The sequence below is a fragment of the Gaeumannomyces tritici genome (assembly GCF_000145635.1).
Source record: "Gaeumannomyces tritici R3-111a-1 unplaced genomic scaffold supercont2.4, whole genome shotgun sequence".
NCBI lineage: Eukaryota > Fungi > Ascomycota > Sordariomycetes > Magnaporthales > Magnaporthaceae > Gaeumannomyces > Gaeumannomyces tritici.
In genome coordinates, this window is record NW_008804548.1 from 2,058,428 (window position 1) to 2,074,424 (window position 15,997).

Consider the following 15,997-nt stretch of genomic DNA (forward strand, 5'->3'; position numbering starts at 1 on the left):
CATGGATCAACAGCGACGCGAACCACCGGGACGCTGGATGCTCGTCTGGTTTTTTTTTTTTTATATTCAGGCTGGGAATTGGAGCTGGAGCTGGAGCTGAGAGACTTGGTGCTGTATGTTCTCGTCTCTTGTCGTCTCCGCAATCAAATCAAATGAAATCACGAAATCAAATACGCGCACGTGTTGGTGTGTCGGGTCGGCTCTAATACCAAGAGCTTGTGTGTGCCGATCTGCCACGGGGGAGCCGACCCAAGTTCCAGACCCGACTCCAAACCCGTTGGCTTGGACAGAAAAAAAAAAGAAAAAAAAGGACGTCCTGGCTGCTAGCATGCAAGGTACGACACGCCGTCAACCCAGTAGTCTGATTGATTGGACGAGACCCTTGACTGACGGCCCTAGGTGTGTGTCCTTTTTGTCTTGCCCACCACCGAAAACCAGATTTGCTTACGCAGTGTCATTATAGGGCTCATTTCCAACACGCTTTTCCTCCCGGTTTATACGGGGTGCCATCTGCTACCTTGGCTACCTTGTAGCAGGCGAGCAAAAAAGCGGCAGCTGACTGAACTCCAGGGCTGCGAAAGCCAGATCTCGATAGTCTCGTCCACCAAATTACATGCAGCGCAAAGCCCAACACCCGCACAGCCAGCCCGTGCTCTCGGCGTCTTTTCCCGTCAGTCGTTTAAGCCCACCCCCTTTTTTTTCTTGTTTGTTATTATCGTTCCCCTTCATTATCCCGCGCGCTGGTTCCTGTCCCCAGCCGGGGTCCGTGGCCCATCATCATCGCGACCCCCGCGCATGCCTGCCTGCTGGGTTGCCAGTCTTCCAGAATGACGGGCAGGGTAAGGGTCCATGCTGAATCTGGCCGATCCCTCCTCTGGCACGCAGGGCAGGGCAGGGCACGCACGCACACACAACACGCACACAACACACACGCATAGCTTTGCCATCCCGTCCTCTCCGTTTCTTCGCATTCGGTCGACTGGGAGAAGCCGGCCTGGCCCGGGTTCGCCGTCATCGCCATCACTAGGCTGGCGGAGGTCCCAGGGATGTTGATGAAACGTGTTTATTCCATCAATTACTAGAGTCGCCAGGTCGGGCGCCGCGGCGGGCGTCCAACACTCGATTTCTCTCCCCTTTGCTCCACCATCCATGCCGGACAAGTGCTGCGGCACCACACACACACACACTCGCCACGCGAAGAAGCTGCGGCAATGGTTGCCCTTTGGTGGGAAGCACAGACCGACTATTGAAGATATTCGTCCCACGTACCAGTGAACATTACGGGTTTCCATGCCTTGCGTCTCAGCTGGCTGATTCCCTCCGTCGTCTGTTCTTTTTTCCCCCTGCATCCTTGGTCATTCAGCATCAATATCGATTTTCCATTCTTTAATCCCGGCCCTTGGACGCCCGCCCTCCCATCGAAATGCGGTGTGCAACACCAGCCGAGCGGGGACGTCGGCGGGGAGGAGGAAAAGGGGCGGGCTGTTTTCCCCCCAATCGAAGGCGCGTGCCCATTTCAAATTGTCAGTCACTTTTATGCCGCTCTTTTACCCTCTCCTTGTGTGCGTACACCCAGTTGGCCCCCAAGTCATTGCTCTTCCCATGCGCACCCACACTGGATAGATACCACAGGGGCACGCACACACACACACACACACACACACACAACCACACCACGCAGGCAGGGGTCTCTTGGTGCGCCGTTTTCGGGAAGCACATTCGTCCTTTTTCTTCTCGATGGTGTTACATTTCTCCAAAAACGGAGCACCCAACCCCGAGCGAGGCAAGGCCAGGCAAGACTTTCCGCTCCAGTCTTCGTTCCCCGTAGACCAGACTCCCCATCAGAAAGCGACCCACACACCACCCCTTTCCCAGGAGCCAGCCAGGGGTGGTGCCGCGCTGGTCTCCCTCCCTCCCTCCCCACACAATCTGCCATGTCTCCCGCGATCAGATAGGTTGTGGTGTGTCGGCTCGAGGGGCCCGGCTCAGATCTTGCTCGACCGACCGGCTTGTCCCTCCCTCGTGCATGTCCGATTTTAGCGCCGCCGACACGCCTCGATCTTGGTTTCCCCGGGTAGGCAGGGAGAGAAAAAAAAAAAAAAGCAAGAGCCTGAAAACACCAAACCCAACTTGCCCACTTTCATGACTCTCGTCCTCTTGCCGCCGCGCTTCCCACCGGACACCCGGTGGGACATGCATATGCACTTCCTGTAGAGCCGCAGGCAAACAAACAAACGAAGAAGAAAAAAACCAGAACCACTTTGTTCTTTGCCGCGCGCGATACGCATTCACCCAAGGTTCCCCAACCGTTTGCTGTGCAACCCACACCCGAGCTGCAGCAACCGTCAGTCAGCTCTGGCCAGGTAGGCGCCTACGACATGCCGTGCATCTCTGCCAGTCTCCCGCGCGTCCCGACGAGGCGCATAGGCGGTCCACAAGCGCCGCGCCGCACAACGTCGTGCTGTTTCTTCACGGAATAAAAAAAGAAGCACCAGATACTGATTCAGGCTTTTTTTTCTCTTCTTTACTTCTATCCCGGCCAAGAAAGCAGAGCATGGCCCCATCTCTGATTCGTTTCCCCGGTCTATCCACGCCCGCTCAAAGGATAAAAAGGGACAGACAGAAGAAAGAAATGGAAGAAAAATGAGCAAAATAACGGGGAAAAGTAGTCCTCCACCTTCCCAACCCATGCATCACGAAAAAGAGAGACCGCTCCCTTCTCAGGGCTTGCAGCGGTTCATGAAGCGGGGATACAGGCAGCACGTGCGCACCGTGTGTTGCTTCGCCATCCACGCCAGGAACCGCTCGAGCCCAAGGCCGTAGCCGCCGTGCGGCGACGTGCCGTACTTCCTCTGATCCAGGTACCAGTAGTACGGGGCCGGGTCGATGGCCTCCCTCTTGAAGGCCGCCAGGAGGTCGTCGTGGCCCTCCATCCTCATGGAGCCGCCCACGATCTCGCCCACGCCCGGCATTAGCACGTCCACGCTCTCCGTCACCCGCAGGTCGCTCGGGTCCTTCTTCATGTAAAAGGCCTTGATCTCGACCGGGAAGTGCGTCAGGAGGATGGGCCGGTTGATAATGTCGGTCATCCTGCGCTCAGCGGCCTCGGCGATGTCGTCGCCAAACGCGTGCGGGTGGCCCTCCTCGTTGAGGATCGGGGGGTCCTGCGCGTTGAGCCAGTCGATGGCGTCCGAGTACCTCATGCGCATGAAGGGGCGCGAGGGCTTGACGAACTCGGGGTTGAGCGCCTTGATGTGCTTGGCCGCCTCGGGGTTCTCCAGCACGCCGTCGACGACGCGGCAGATTACCTCCTCGATGTGGCTCAACAGGTCCTCGAACACGATGCCGTCCAGCTCGGCCTCGACGTGCGTGTACTCGGACAGGTGGCGGCGCGTGAGGCTCTTCTCGGCCCGGAACGACTTCTCGATGCAGTACACGTTGCCGAGCGAGGGGAGCGCCGTCTCCAGGTACAGCTGCGACGACTGCGTGAGGTAGGCCGGCTCGCCGTAGTAGTCAAACTGGAACAGCGTCGAGCCGCCCTCGACTTGGGTCTGCACCATGGCGGGCGGCGAGACCTTCTTGATCCTCATGCTCTCGTACGTCTTGATGAAGGCGAGCTCGACCGCCTCCCGGATGGTGAGCACCGACGTGGTGGTGTCGCCGCGCAGCACGAGGTGCCTGTTGTCCAGCATGTCCGACTCCCAGATGTCCTGCGACCACGAGACCTTGTTGGCCAGGGCCTCGGCGTCGCCGGGCGCGCGGCCCGTGACCTCAAAGTAGTCCACCTGCAGCTCGCGGCCGTCGGGGGCCGACTTGCCGTCGAGCACCTTGCGCAGCTCGCCGTAGACGAAGAGCGCGGTGCCCTGGGCGAAGAGCAGCGCCTCGTACGTCTTTGTGAGGTCGCCTGACATGATGCACTGCAGGTAGTCGGCGCCGCTCTTGAGCGTCACAAAGGTGGCGTGCTTCTGCGCGCGCAGGTGGTGGATGCGGCCAAACACCTTGACCCGGGGGCCCTTGGCCTCGCCCTCACCCAGCTCGAGGTCCTTCTGCCACAGCTCGACGCGCGCCGCGGGGGGCAGGGCGGGGTCCTCCTTTATGACGATGGACTTTGCCTCCTCGAGGTTCTTGAGGCGCTTCTGGCGCGTCTCCTCCTCGGCCGCCGCCAGCTGCTCCTGCTTCTGCAGCTTCTTCTTGTGCGCGTCCAGCATGGACTGGGCCTTCTTGGCCGCGCTTTTGGCCGGCTCCTTCCACATCAGCCGGACCGAGGGCTCCTCGTCGGGGCCCAGCGCGCCCGTCGTCGAGGCGCGCGTTAGGTACGTCTTGGCCGTCTGGCCGTGGTTCTGAATGAAGGCATAGCCGAGGCTCTTGTAGGGCTTGGACTCGGAACCGTCGGCGGCGTCGCCGTCGACGCCCACGTCCGTGTCGACGTACGTCTTGTCGTCCGACTTTGTCCGGTCGGCGAGCTCCTGGAGGGCAGCCATGGCGGGGGGTTGTGGCTGTTTTGAGTGCCAATTGAGAGAAGGCGTGGAGGGCAGGAAGACGGGAGGGGTTTGTCTGCAGCGGCCGGCACTACCTCGAACCTGGGACGCAATATGTGGTGCGGTCTGGTGTTTGGACGTGGAAGGGAGCGGAGGGGTGGTTCAAGCTGGGCTTGGCCGAAATTATGTACCTATGGAGGGGCATTTGATAGCTGGAGGTTCCGCTTGGGCGGCGTCTGGCCTTATCTATCGCTGCGCTGCGGGGGAATTCAACCCATTGACTCACCCCCAAATTCGAGTCACTCTCCAGCCCCTTTTGTCTCGTCCGGGAGTTGAGCCCCCGTCCACCCGAAACGACGCTCAGTGATGGCTGTTTCTCGACTGGAGATAAACCAGATGCCATGTTGCCTTTTTCAAACATTGGCGCAGGGCTGGGGCTAGTTTGAAGGGGTGCTGTTCATGTCACAAGATGGGGTGGAAAAGCAACTTGAAAGTGCCCATAGTGTCATATCTTGTTCTTCTATAGGATTGATACCTCACACAGTACATGCATGCCCGCAGAGTCGTGTCACCCAAATCCTTTGGTCGATAGAAGGCCAAAATGCCAAACCCAACCCTCACAGCTCATCCTTGACCACCGCCGCCGCCTTCGCCGCCGCCTTCGCCTCCACCGTGACCCCCTCCTTACCCATGCCGCCCATGCCCTTCTTGACGATGGACGAGATGATCTCGTACACGACCTGCGCGGCCGCCAGCGCCGTCTCCTCGCCGGCGCCCTGGTACGCGGGCGAGACCTCGACGACGTCGGCGCCCACTATGTTGAGGTCCTCGATGCCCCTCAGGATGCGGATCAGCTCGCGCGTGGTCCAGCCCCCCGGCTCGGGCGTGCCCGTGCCGGGCGCAAAGGCCGGGTCCAGCACGTCGATGTCGACCGACAGGTAGACGGGGTCCTCGGTGCCCAGGCGGCTCACAATCTCGCGAGCCACCCCGGGCGCGCCGCCGATGTCGTCGATGTCGTCGGCCGAGATGCGCACCCAGTTCTGCGCCGTGTCGTCGTCGTAGTCGGCCAGGTCGTTGCCGCTCAGCCGCGTGCGCAGGCCCGCATGCACCGACGGCCCCGCCGACGAGTTGGCGATGAGCCCTTCGCTGCCCGCCAGCCAGAACATGGAGCCGTGGTTGAAGCTGGCCTGGTCCGACGGCCACGCGTTGGGGTACTTTGTCGGGTGCCATGTGTCAAGGTGCGCTGTGTGGGTGTATACACCTCTAGGCTTAGCGAAACGGCGAAGCTGGGCTCTGGTTCTGGAAAGTATGCAGAGTTCCAGGAGAAAAGGAGAGAGAGGGAGAGAAAAAAAAAGACTCACCGTCAAAGTGCAGAACCCGAACCGGCTTCCCGTGGACCTCCTTGAGCGCCCGGAGCGCCGCCAGGGCGAGCGAGTGGTCGCCGCCCAGGGTGATGAGCTTGGGCTTCTGCTGCAGGGCCGAGACGGGCCTGCGCCGGCCCAGCTCGCCGAACGCGGCCGTCATCTGCTGCAGCGCCACGGCGTTATCCATGGGCGTGACGGGTATGTCGCCGCAGTCGATGATCTTGGCCCAGTTCTGGTAAGGATTGATGTTGGCCCGCGGGTTAAAGCCGCGGAACGACGTCTGCCGGCTGGACGCCTGCCTGATTGCCCTGGGACCGAATCGAGCCCCTGGTTTTTTTTGTTTTTTTTTGGGTTGTTGTTCCTCGTTTTAACCCAGGTGAGGGCGACGAGGGGTGATTGGGAACAAAGCGTTAGAGCAACACACTCTCTTTTCCGGCATCTACAGATCCATTATGGACGTACCAGGGCGATAACTGACGGCCGTGTCGAACGGGGCTCCCACAATGGCAATGTCGAACTGCTCGCTAGGCGTCGTGAGGCACTTGACGTACTTCAGATGTGCAAAGGACCCGATGCCTACAAAGGGCCACTTTGTCGGGAAACAAGCTTGTCAACACCCGGCGCTGGCTCTTTTGGTGATCAGGGGAGAAACTTGTCCGCCGTATCACTGCCTCTACCATGTCCTCGTTTGCTTCCCTCGCTGATCTGCACCAAAGCCCTCTAGTCGAGCGGTTCAGGAGTCGGAAGCTTGCTTTATTCTTACCTCCATGCCCCATTTCCTCTCCAGCTCGTCGAGCTGCTCCTGCGTGAACTCTTCCTGGTCGTGGTGCTTGTCGCCGGCGCAGGCGAGGCCCAGGCCGGCCGAGACCGCCAGCGCGGCCGACACGAACAGACACGACCTCATGTCGATGGGTTGCGGGCGACGAGACTGCCAAGACAAGTTAATCGGGCAGGTAAAGGATGTAATATTGAAGGTGTGGTATCACGTATGCAACCCAGGAGAAAAATGCACAATCTAGGGGTTGGGCGAGTAAATCTCAGCAAGGCATATTGCATTATATATTCAGCTTTCCATACGACAGGGAGGAAACGAGACTGTATCAGGCAAGTCCATCCGGGAACGCTATTCGACCAGAGAGAGAAAAAACCGGTGCCGTCATCCTCAGCGATTCCCTGCGTAAAAGATCCCTTCACTTGAGGGGACACTGAGATAAAGAGCGGGGGGACGGACGCAGGCGACGACTCGTACCCGCCTATGCATTCGGTGCGAGAAAGTCGGTAGTCGGTTACCCGTGGCTGCGACGCCGTTGTCGGAAGTCCACACCAACAGCGAGCTGCTGCGGCGCGCCCGCAGCGTGGGGTCCATCTGGGGGTGCTGCCATACTCCGGGAGGGGGGGTAAGAGCGCTCTAAGTGTATACCACGGCTCGTGAGCCCAGGAGAGAGAAGGTATACGAGAGCGGTGCATACATCAAGGTGGCTTGGATGATATTCGGGTAGGATTATTTGTATTAATACCCGGGCCAGCAGCAACTGAGCTGTGATAGCTCGCAGAACGCCACAAGGCACCATCGTCTAGGCCTCGGCCCCGACTCGCCGCCAAGGAAACCGCCAACCCAACGGCCAGTTCCTGTGGCGCAGCAGAGGCAACACAGGGAGGCCGTTTGTTCTTTTGACCAAGGCGTTTTAGGTTTGGGCCCCGTCGCCAGGGTTCAAGACCAAAAAAAAACCAAAAAAAAAAACCGAACGTCATTAATTTTAGGAGGCAAAGACAAGGCCTCCTCGACGTCTCCTCACCGGCGTCTACTTCCCTCTCGAGGACATATATCCGATAGTCCAGGTTCGCCTTGTTTAGCCGCAACGTCAAACGTCACGGCCATGATGCAGGAGTGGAGTGTGCTGGGGGGCTAAGGGGCGGGGCTTTTGAAGGATGCTGTGCAATGCCAAATGTTATGTACTAGCTTGGAAAGTTCAATTGCACTCCAAAATAGCCAGAACTGTCCTATCAAAGTTTCCTGCCCGGGTTTATCAATATTCCGCGCCCAAACAAGAAGAAATAGAGGAGAAACAGAAAGTTGCAATGGAAATTCAGCGGGCTAGGGCCAAGGGCAATGGAGCAGAATCGAAAACGAGAAGAGAAGGGGGAATAAATAGATATGAGAAAAAGCCGGGCTGACTTGCATGCAGCTAGTACTTTGATGCTGGGGGTTGAGGCGGACACAGGAAACACACACACAAAGAGAGAAGAAAAAAACGGCAAGGAGGTGGACGCGCGTTTGACACCGGTAGGCTAATCGGGCCCTGGAACCTTCCGTCCGAGGACGAGGGAACATTACAGCCTGGACGACCATCTAACGTTCAGGAAGTTCAGATAACCATCCCGTCCTTCCTGGTCTTGCCGTTTGCCGCTGTCGCAGGGTATGTAAAGTACCTATTCGGTAGATGGTTGCCTCCAACAGCGGCGGTGTTGTGCTCCATATTGGCCGCAAATCCCAACCGATCAGCCGAGTAAGAAGAGAACAAGAGTCCCCACGGCATTGACGGCGCGAGTTGCGACGTGAAGGGATAGATATCCAAGGAGACAAGGAGAGGTGCATCCCTAGACGGCGATTCTCCGACTGACAACGGCGGCTACCTCGCCGCGGTATCTCCCATCTAACGAACCCAACCCAAGAGGGCTCTGAAAAGCCAGTCTCGAATATGGAGCGAGGCGAACGGTCGAGGTGCTGGCCCGGTTACAGGATGAGGCACTTTTTGGATTTCCTCTTGGGCGCTGGCGGCTCAAGCGCCGCAACGATGGCCTGCGTTTGGTGATTGGACTTGTCAATACCAGCAAACTTTATCAGGGGCCAAAAAACGAGCCGTTGATGAATGTCAACGTATATGGGCGAGACTTACCTCGTCAAATACGTCCTTAAGCTTGTACTGAGTCAGCGCACTGCACTCAACGTACTTCACGGCGCCGAGATCTTTAGCCATGCGCTCGCCGTCCTCCCTCCGGACGGGCTGCATCTTCTGCTTGCTCAGCTTCTCCCTGACGCTCGGGTCGTCCCTCAGATCAACCTGGGTGCCGACGATGAGGCAGGGCACGCCGGGGCAGTGGTGGTGGACCTCGGGGAACCACTTCTCCCTCACGTTCTCGAACGAGGCGGGCGAGGTCACGCTGAAGCAGACCAGGAAGACGTCGGTTTGCGGGTACGAGAGCGGGCGCAGTCGGTCGTAATCTTCTTGTCCGGCGGTATCGAATAGGCCCAGAGTGTATGGCTCGTCACCGATCCTAAAGGTAGAACATGGGGGTCTTAGCACGACGGCCGGCGGAATATCAAGGATCGAGGCGTGGTAGGCTGCGCAGCTAAGAGGATTTGACACGGCGACGGCGTAGGCGTGTTGCGGCAGAGGGCAGGTGAGTGCCAAGGAGTTTGGGGACCCGCAGCAACCCCTTGTGTCGGGTCGGGGAGGACATCACTCACATGACGGTGACGGCATAGTTGTCGAAGACTGTTGGGACGTATTCCGAGGGGAACTTGTTGGTGGTGTAGCTGATGAGGAGACAGGTCTTGCCAACGGCACCGTCGCCGACGACAACGCATCTGTTCGGCAGGACGTGGTGGAGGTTAGCAAATGACAGGACTTGGCAAAGAGCTAGCAGAAGCAACCACAGCAGCGTGCATGACGGCGGCTATCAACCGGCCGCATCGAGCCTGGTCCGCAACACCAAGACAGGCGGCAGGAAAGACCGACGGGAGAGGGGGGAAGAGGATAAGTCGGTGTGCCGAAGAGGCGGGCGGGTCGCTGTTCCGCAGGCATTCGGCGGCTCGGGTTTTTCAGTGTAGATGTCGACTCGACGGCAGTGACAATAGAATCGGTAGATAGGCCTTGGGGCTGTGTATTTGTCTCTTTGGGTGACCGGCAGGCGAGCGGATATGAGTGCATACACCGCCGAGGAAGCGAGCAGGTGGCGACGGGGACGGAGACGAGTATGCGAGCAACTTACTTAATCGTTGCGACCACCATTGTTCAGGCTTGCGAGAGAACGCCGCGTCACGCAGGCAGGAACAGCAATCAAAGAGGGGATGCCGCGGGTCGACGGTGGAGAGGCGTGCAGAAGTGCAGCAGGAGAGAACCGCTGGAGCTTGCTCCTCCCAGGTCGCGTTGCTGGTGGTTCCGGATGGGTTACGAGGGGTTGTTGTTTTGTTGTAGGTATTTTTTTCTCCCTATTGTCGGGGGGATTGAGCGAGAAGGAGGATGGACTGGGGTCTTGGGTTTCGGCTTTGCGAGTTGAGGGTGGATTGGGGAGTCGCAGTGATGGAGGGAACTGGAAGGAGAGGTGCGCAACGGAGCGGTGCTCAAGTGTGAACCTGTCGGAGCTTACAGCCAACAACGGCCTGCGGTTTATGGTCTGCTTCTCTCAACGCCTGGCGCTTGGGAGGAACAGGCGCGGGAGAAAGGGGATGGGAATGGCAAGAAGGTCGAGGAAAAATAAAAATGCGGACAAGGGCAGCAGCAGGAGAGGCTAGGACCAGAATAGGGTGAATAGGGGGTGGTGAAAATGTGGTTCAGCCTTGTTAGGATTGGCTTCTGCGAAGGGAGTCCTGTAATGTGACGAGCGGGTGGGAGGGCACTGGCACGGAGACGATCAGAATGTTGCGAGGGCTGCTGGCTTCGTTCGGCGGCGGCCAACCGTTACAGCGGCGGGCCTTTTGGCTGCGTTTGGTTTGGCTGCGTTTGGCTGCTTTTAGCTGGGGTGTGAGGGCGGTGGGTGGCCTGGGGTCTGGGTCTTGGTCTGGTGCTGCAGAGCTGGCGCTGGGCCCGCCGTTGCCAGCTGGGTGTGCGCGCTGTTAACGGGGGCGGTACCAGGCCACCACGCCTGGAGCTGATGCCGCCGCGCCGCCGCGTGCCCAGCCAATCACTGCGGGCAATGGCGTCAGCCGACTTCTGCCGGCGGCCCACAGGGCCACCTCTGGTGCTAACAATTGAACCCGCCGACGCAGCGGCCAGCTGAGAATGGGCAATGGGGAATGGGGAATGGGTCTCGTTGAGGTGAAGTCGCCCTGAAGGTACCAATCGAGGTGACTCTAGGCGTGCCACTGGAACCCCTGGCTGGTAGCGTGGATATTTGGTGGTTAGGTAGGTGCCGGGTGCTGAGCTGTTTGTGCTGTTCGTGCCGTTCGTGCTGTTCGTGCTGTGCTATGCTCAATGTGCCGCGCTGTGCTGCCTTGGGTCGAGGCACAGGTCACCCTCACGCAATTCACACTAGCCATTCCCAATTCCTTCTTTTTTTATTCAGCCTCCTTAATCTTGCCCCGACCGTCCGATGCCGACCGCCAACAACAAAGATGCCTCCTCCGGCGGCACAGCATCGGGGTATCCATCTTTTGCCATCTACCTGAGGAAGCTCAGGTCTAGGGGAGGCGAGGGAACCTGAACCTGGCGGCGCTAGCCAACAAACCCTCGCAGCAGACTCGCCTGCCTTTTTCGGCCACACAATGCACCCAGCATCCATCCTTGACAGATTTGGCAGGGCTTTTTGCAGGATCCAGGGCTCTCCGATTTCCGCTTTCCCGATATGTGCATCATATAGGCAGGACACCGAGGCAGATACCCCTAGGGAGTGTGGTAGGCAGGCAGCCAGACAGCCAGACAGGTCCAGCACCGAGTGGAGGCTTCATGTTCAAATGCCTGGTCAAGGCAGCACGCTTTTCTGGCACGCTGGGGCTGCGGGCCACGTCAGGCGACACGGGTGCCACCCTGCGCTCTGCAAATGGGGGCAGCTCCACGCGACAGCGACCACAATGATAGCACAGACCTCGATCGAACAGCGGCTAGACGTTGGGGATGCGCTGCCCGCTACTGTGCTCGCCCCGAGTCTGGCCGCCGTTTCGAATGCTCCGACTTTTTGAGGCCGGCCGTCCGCTAGCCCTGGGCCGAAGTGCCCACACCACTCCTGAACTCCCTCCCTGGGGGAAACTACCGGATCTGCGCTCTAGTCTCTCGGCGCCATTCGCCAGCTTGGCACGCCGGACTCACCAGCCGGCACCGAATCTCCGAGCCTGAGCGGGTGTCCTCGAGCTTGGCGGGCAAAGCATCCAGAGGCCGGCGTGTTGTAGCTGCCGCGCCAGAACATGCACCGAACACTTCGATGGGGGTGCGGGAAATGGGGCCGACCAGTTGCCACCTCGGTCCCCAACACCCATGATCCTGAACGCAGCAGCAAGGAAGAGGATAAAAGAAAAACGCGGGATCGACCAGGCTAGGAGGTGGCGCCAGAGAAGTCCCACCAAGCTGGTGCGGCCAACGTTATTGCCACAAAGTCAGGGCGAAATTTCCTTCCAGGAGTAAAAAGAAAGGAAATGAAGGACCCCCCCACGCATCGGCCATGACGACACCCAACCTCTCTAGGCAAAGAACATTCCCGCCTCGATCCGACTTTGCCTTTGCTCTGATTCTCAATGACACGTGCAGCAAAGGCGCGGCGCCAGCAGGGGTTTGGGGCACTGGGCATTGGCCATTTAGACCTGTCGGCCCATCCACGCAGCCCAGCTGTTTTCGGTCTCGTCAACATTCATGTCCGACGCCCTGCCCTGGCCGGACATGTGCTTATCGCCCATTGTTTATGGGCCCCATCCGTCTTCGCTGCAGAAGCGTTGCACACCACCCATCTCTCTGTGCAGGTACAGCTGTGGGCTTGGAAGGGATGGCGGGCGGCCCGCTCATCGTCCTCTCTCTCCCCCCTCCCTCTGTCCTTTGTGGAAAAGGCCCAGACAGCCGAGCCAACCGCCGTCCGTCCCCTGGGGCAGGGCTGCAGGGACGTGTGCGTACGTGGGAGCCCGCGGTATCGATGTGGCTTGCCGGCTGAGACAAGGGCCCCGGGTCAAAGAAACAATTGTCCAGAAGATTTCCTCCCAGCCGCGCAACATGGCGGTTTCCAGGCGCGCCATGCCCAACCCTCTGTGCGCCCTGTGTTACCCCTCAGCTAGCCAGCTAGCCAGCCCTTTGTTCCACTTCTCCTATATAGATAGAACAAACACTCCGCCGTCTTGACGGCTGCCGACTGACGGCGGTGACCGCCGACTGCCTCCGTTGCGGCAGATACACTATGTCCGGCAGGCAGCGGCAGGCCATTACCTGCTTAGGTACAGGTAGGTACATACCTACCGACCTACACTACACAGCAGTATTCTGGAGAGGCTACCTTGCTATCATTGATTCGCTTATTTGGCCGCTTTGACCCCGAATCGACACCTTAGCTTCTTGTGCAACAACAAGCGGCCTCACCCGACAACTCTTTGCTTTTTCTCCCACTCTTTGTCCTGCGTCTTAGCGCACGCCAACGTCGCCATGCATGCACGCCCTGTGTGCTCGGCCTGTAAGGGACCGAGTTCATCTAAAATCATTGCAGGCTCATATACACGCTTGGCACGCAGTCTGACCTCGCACCATGCGCGCCATTTGCATGCCCTTCTTTGCTTTTTTTCCCCCACCCTCATTCTCTCCTTCGCCTCAAGGTTTCCCCAACACTATGACCCTACCTACCACGAGGTTTGAAGGCGCTCGCTCCCGATACTTCAGTGGAATGACCGAGCGCGCAGATGTTGCTCGTTTTAGACCAACCCCGTGCCGTCTCTCGCCCAACAAGCAAATTCTAAGACGTCGAGTTTTGCACGTCTCCGGAGTTCTCATCTAGCTCCTGTAGGTCAGAGAGGAGCGCATGCAGCGAGACGGGAGCGCTGCGCCCCCACGCTGCGCAACTGCCAGTTGCCCATCCGCATTGTTGCATGCTTCTGCTCGACTCCAGCGCAAGCAGTCATTGGGCCCAACCCAAGCTCGCAAGCGTGGTGGTAACATCCTGCAGTGATTCGTGCAAATCGGCATTCGAGCTGCCAGCCTGCGCGCCGAGTCGGGATGCCAGACCCCTGATGGCGCCAATCGTGTGCTTGTAGCGTTTCCGCACGCTTGGATGTGCGCCCGCAAGGACGCTGGTGATGAGCTGCAGGGCCGCCACCTGGAACTCCATCGCCTGTAGAGACTGCCCATCCTCCGGCGTGTCCCAGGTGGCCATAGCCGTTGCGGCGTCAAGCCACGCTTCCTTGCTCCCCGGACGCTCGTTCTCGACGATCGGGAGTAGGATCCGGACGATTTCAACGCCCCTGGAGAAATCTTCGTCGCCGCTCTCGCTTGAGGCACCCACAGCGAGAAGGTCGTCAATGAGGATCCTCCAGCCGTCGTGGCTCAGGAGGTTCTCGGGTCCTTCTTCCGAGACGGTGATTCCCTCCAAGGCCACCAAGACCGGGCGACGGAAGTCGAGAGCACTGCCGCCGGTTGTGCTAGCTTTGTAAAGCTCCGCAAACATGTCGCACAGGCCCGCAGCTTCTTTCCGCAGGGTTTCGTTGTCGTCTTCTCTGAGCCATATCGCAAGACACCTGATACAGGCGAGCACCAGGGGGTCTTCGTTAACCTTGTCATCGATCGAGTCCCACGAGATGGTGAAGCGCTCTCCCCGCGAAGTCTTGGCCTCGCCCACGCGCGCGTCTGGGTGCAAGCCCATAGCGCCAGCCACTGAGGCGTCCCACCGGTCGCGAAGGAACTCCATGGCGACGGAAAATGTCTCGGACATGGCTTTCCTGATCTTGAGGAGCAGGTCGGGTGGCATGGAAAACCCTTGGCCAGATCCAGACTCGGGGCTGTCGTCGTCCACAAACCTCATGAGGTAGCCAATGAAGCAGGACACCACATCAAAGTCAGATGCGAGCCGGCGCGCCGTAGCTTGGTATTGCGTGTCATTAAGCTTTTCAAGCAGCGACGGGAAGGATGTACGAAGGTCGATGAGGAGCAAATTGATGAGCAGGTATGAGGCAGGCTTCTCGCCCACCATCTGAGCACCAGAAAATAGAAGGTGTGGCATTTGCACGGGGTATGCCTGTAGTAGTGTGGTGGCCAGGTTCACGTATGCCGACCTAGCCGCCTGTGTGGGACGGCTGGAGATGAGGCCCCCGATGTAGTCCACGAGGGTGGTGAGCCATGGCGGTTTTTGTGGGAGAAGCTGGGGATGATAGAGTCAGCCCTGGACTCAACAGCCGTTGGTAATTAAGTAGGGGTATACATGGCGGACCTACATCTTTGTCTAGCCGCCGTAGGAAATCTGCCAAAAAGGCAAGGAGGGTCACAGCATCAGTGCCGGTATATGTGGCTATGAGGGAAGAAACCATATGTTCAATCCTTAATGATAGTGCCTTCTTGTCCTGTGTAGTAGCTGCCGAGGCGAGAAAGGCGTGAGAAAGCACCTCCAAAGCCAGAGGCTGAGTGGGCGCATTCTCAATGAGGCTGCTTATGTCCTGAAGCTGGACAAACGCTTGAGCGCCCTCGGCGTAGCTGACAAGCACCACAAGAGCCTGCAGGATGAGGATAGTGGTTTCCTCAGAGCTGTAAAGAACTTGACCTGATAAGAATTCTAAGCGAGCAGAGGGTATGAGCTTTTCCAATAGGACACGCACCTCGGGAGCAGGGTGCTGGTGAGCAACGGGATCCTTCCCAGAAGCCTCGTATCACGCCTCTGTTCTTCTGGCAGTAAAATGGTGAATGTATGGACCACGGAGACGGCTAGATCTAGCATCTCCTTAGAATCCTTCTGTGAAGCTGTGGCGCCGGTTCGGAGGAGCCGGTCGAGGAACTTGGTGGGGATAGACTCCCACAGTCGACAGACCGTCTCTCCATCCTGCCGGATTTCAGGAGTGTTGTCAAGGACCGACTTGAGAAGCGCAAGTCCCACGAACCTCGATGTGTCGTCCTTGGCTTTGAGAAGCTGTTGTATACGCTGCACATGAGCCTGGACTGAGTCTGCGGCTGTGCCTGCCGGTGTGTCTTCTGTCACGACAGGAAGAAGGCTCCTTGTGCCTTGTGGCGGCGGAGAGCTGGCCATGCCGTGAGATGTATTGCAAGAAGAAAAAAGTCGATATCCAGGTCAGTGATAATCCATGAGTTTGAGCGCTAGTGGATTTGACAGTCTCAGTTGACTCGTCTTCCCGAACGGGCGATCGACGGCTTGCAGCTTCCAGCTCATTCTCGCCTTGGCGCCTTGGCAAGAATAGTTGAATTCGCACTGTGCCCACATTTTCAGCGTTGCCCCTGCTTGACCAATACTGGCTGTTAACCACTGTGT

General features: G+C 58.6%; 4 protein-coding genes across 4 annotated transcripts; all 4 read right to left on the reverse strand.

The window, feature by feature from the left end:
• Positions 1-2,508: 2,508 nt before the first annotated feature.
• Positions 2,509-4,713, reverse strand: GGTG_08132 (asparaginyl-tRNA synthetase). The gene has a single exon (XM_009225969.1). It carries the CDS (start codon positions 4,479-4,481, stop codon positions 2,721-2,723), a length of 1,761 nt encoding a protein of 586 aa, XP_009224233.1. The 5' UTR covers positions 4,482-4,713; the 3' UTR covers positions 2,509-2,720.
• A 258-nt stretch (positions 4,714-4,971) lies between these two features.
• On the reverse strand, positions 4,972-6,941 carry GGTG_08133 (agmatinase). Its single transcript, XM_009225970.1, has 4 exons — positions 6,606-6,941; positions 6,305-6,431; positions 5,840-6,169; positions 4,972-5,721 (listed from the first exon to the last, which is right to left on the reverse strand). Exons 1-4 carry the CDS (start codon positions 6,744-6,746, stop codon positions 5,096-5,098), a joined length of 1,224 nt encoding a protein of 407 aa, XP_009224234.1. The 5' UTR covers positions 6,747-6,941; the 3' UTR covers positions 4,972-5,095.
• A 351-nt stretch (positions 6,942-7,292) lies between these two features.
• On the reverse strand, positions 7,293-10,657 carry GGTG_08134 (cell division control protein 42). The gene is made up of 4 exons (XM_009225971.1): positions 9,836-10,657; positions 9,312-9,431; positions 8,740-9,118; positions 7,293-8,642 (listed from the first exon to the last, which is right to left on the reverse strand). The coding sequence occupies exons 1-4, from the start codon at positions 9,853-9,855 to the stop codon at positions 8,577-8,579; spliced, it is 585 nt and encodes a 194-aa protein (XP_009224235.1). The 5' UTR covers positions 9,856-10,657; the 3' UTR covers positions 7,293-8,576.
• Positions 10,658-12,780: 2,123 nt separating this feature from the next.
• Positions 12,781-15,894, reverse strand: GGTG_08135 (hypothetical protein). The gene is made up of 3 exons (XM_009225972.1): positions 15,333-15,894; positions 14,955-15,261; positions 12,781-14,881 (listed from the first exon to the last, which is right to left on the reverse strand). The coding sequence occupies exons 1-3, from the start codon at positions 15,755-15,757 to the stop codon at positions 13,646-13,648; spliced, it is 1,968 nt and encodes a 655-aa protein (XP_009224236.1). The 5' UTR covers positions 15,758-15,894; the 3' UTR covers positions 12,781-13,645.
• Positions 15,895-15,997: the final 103 nt, after the last annotated feature.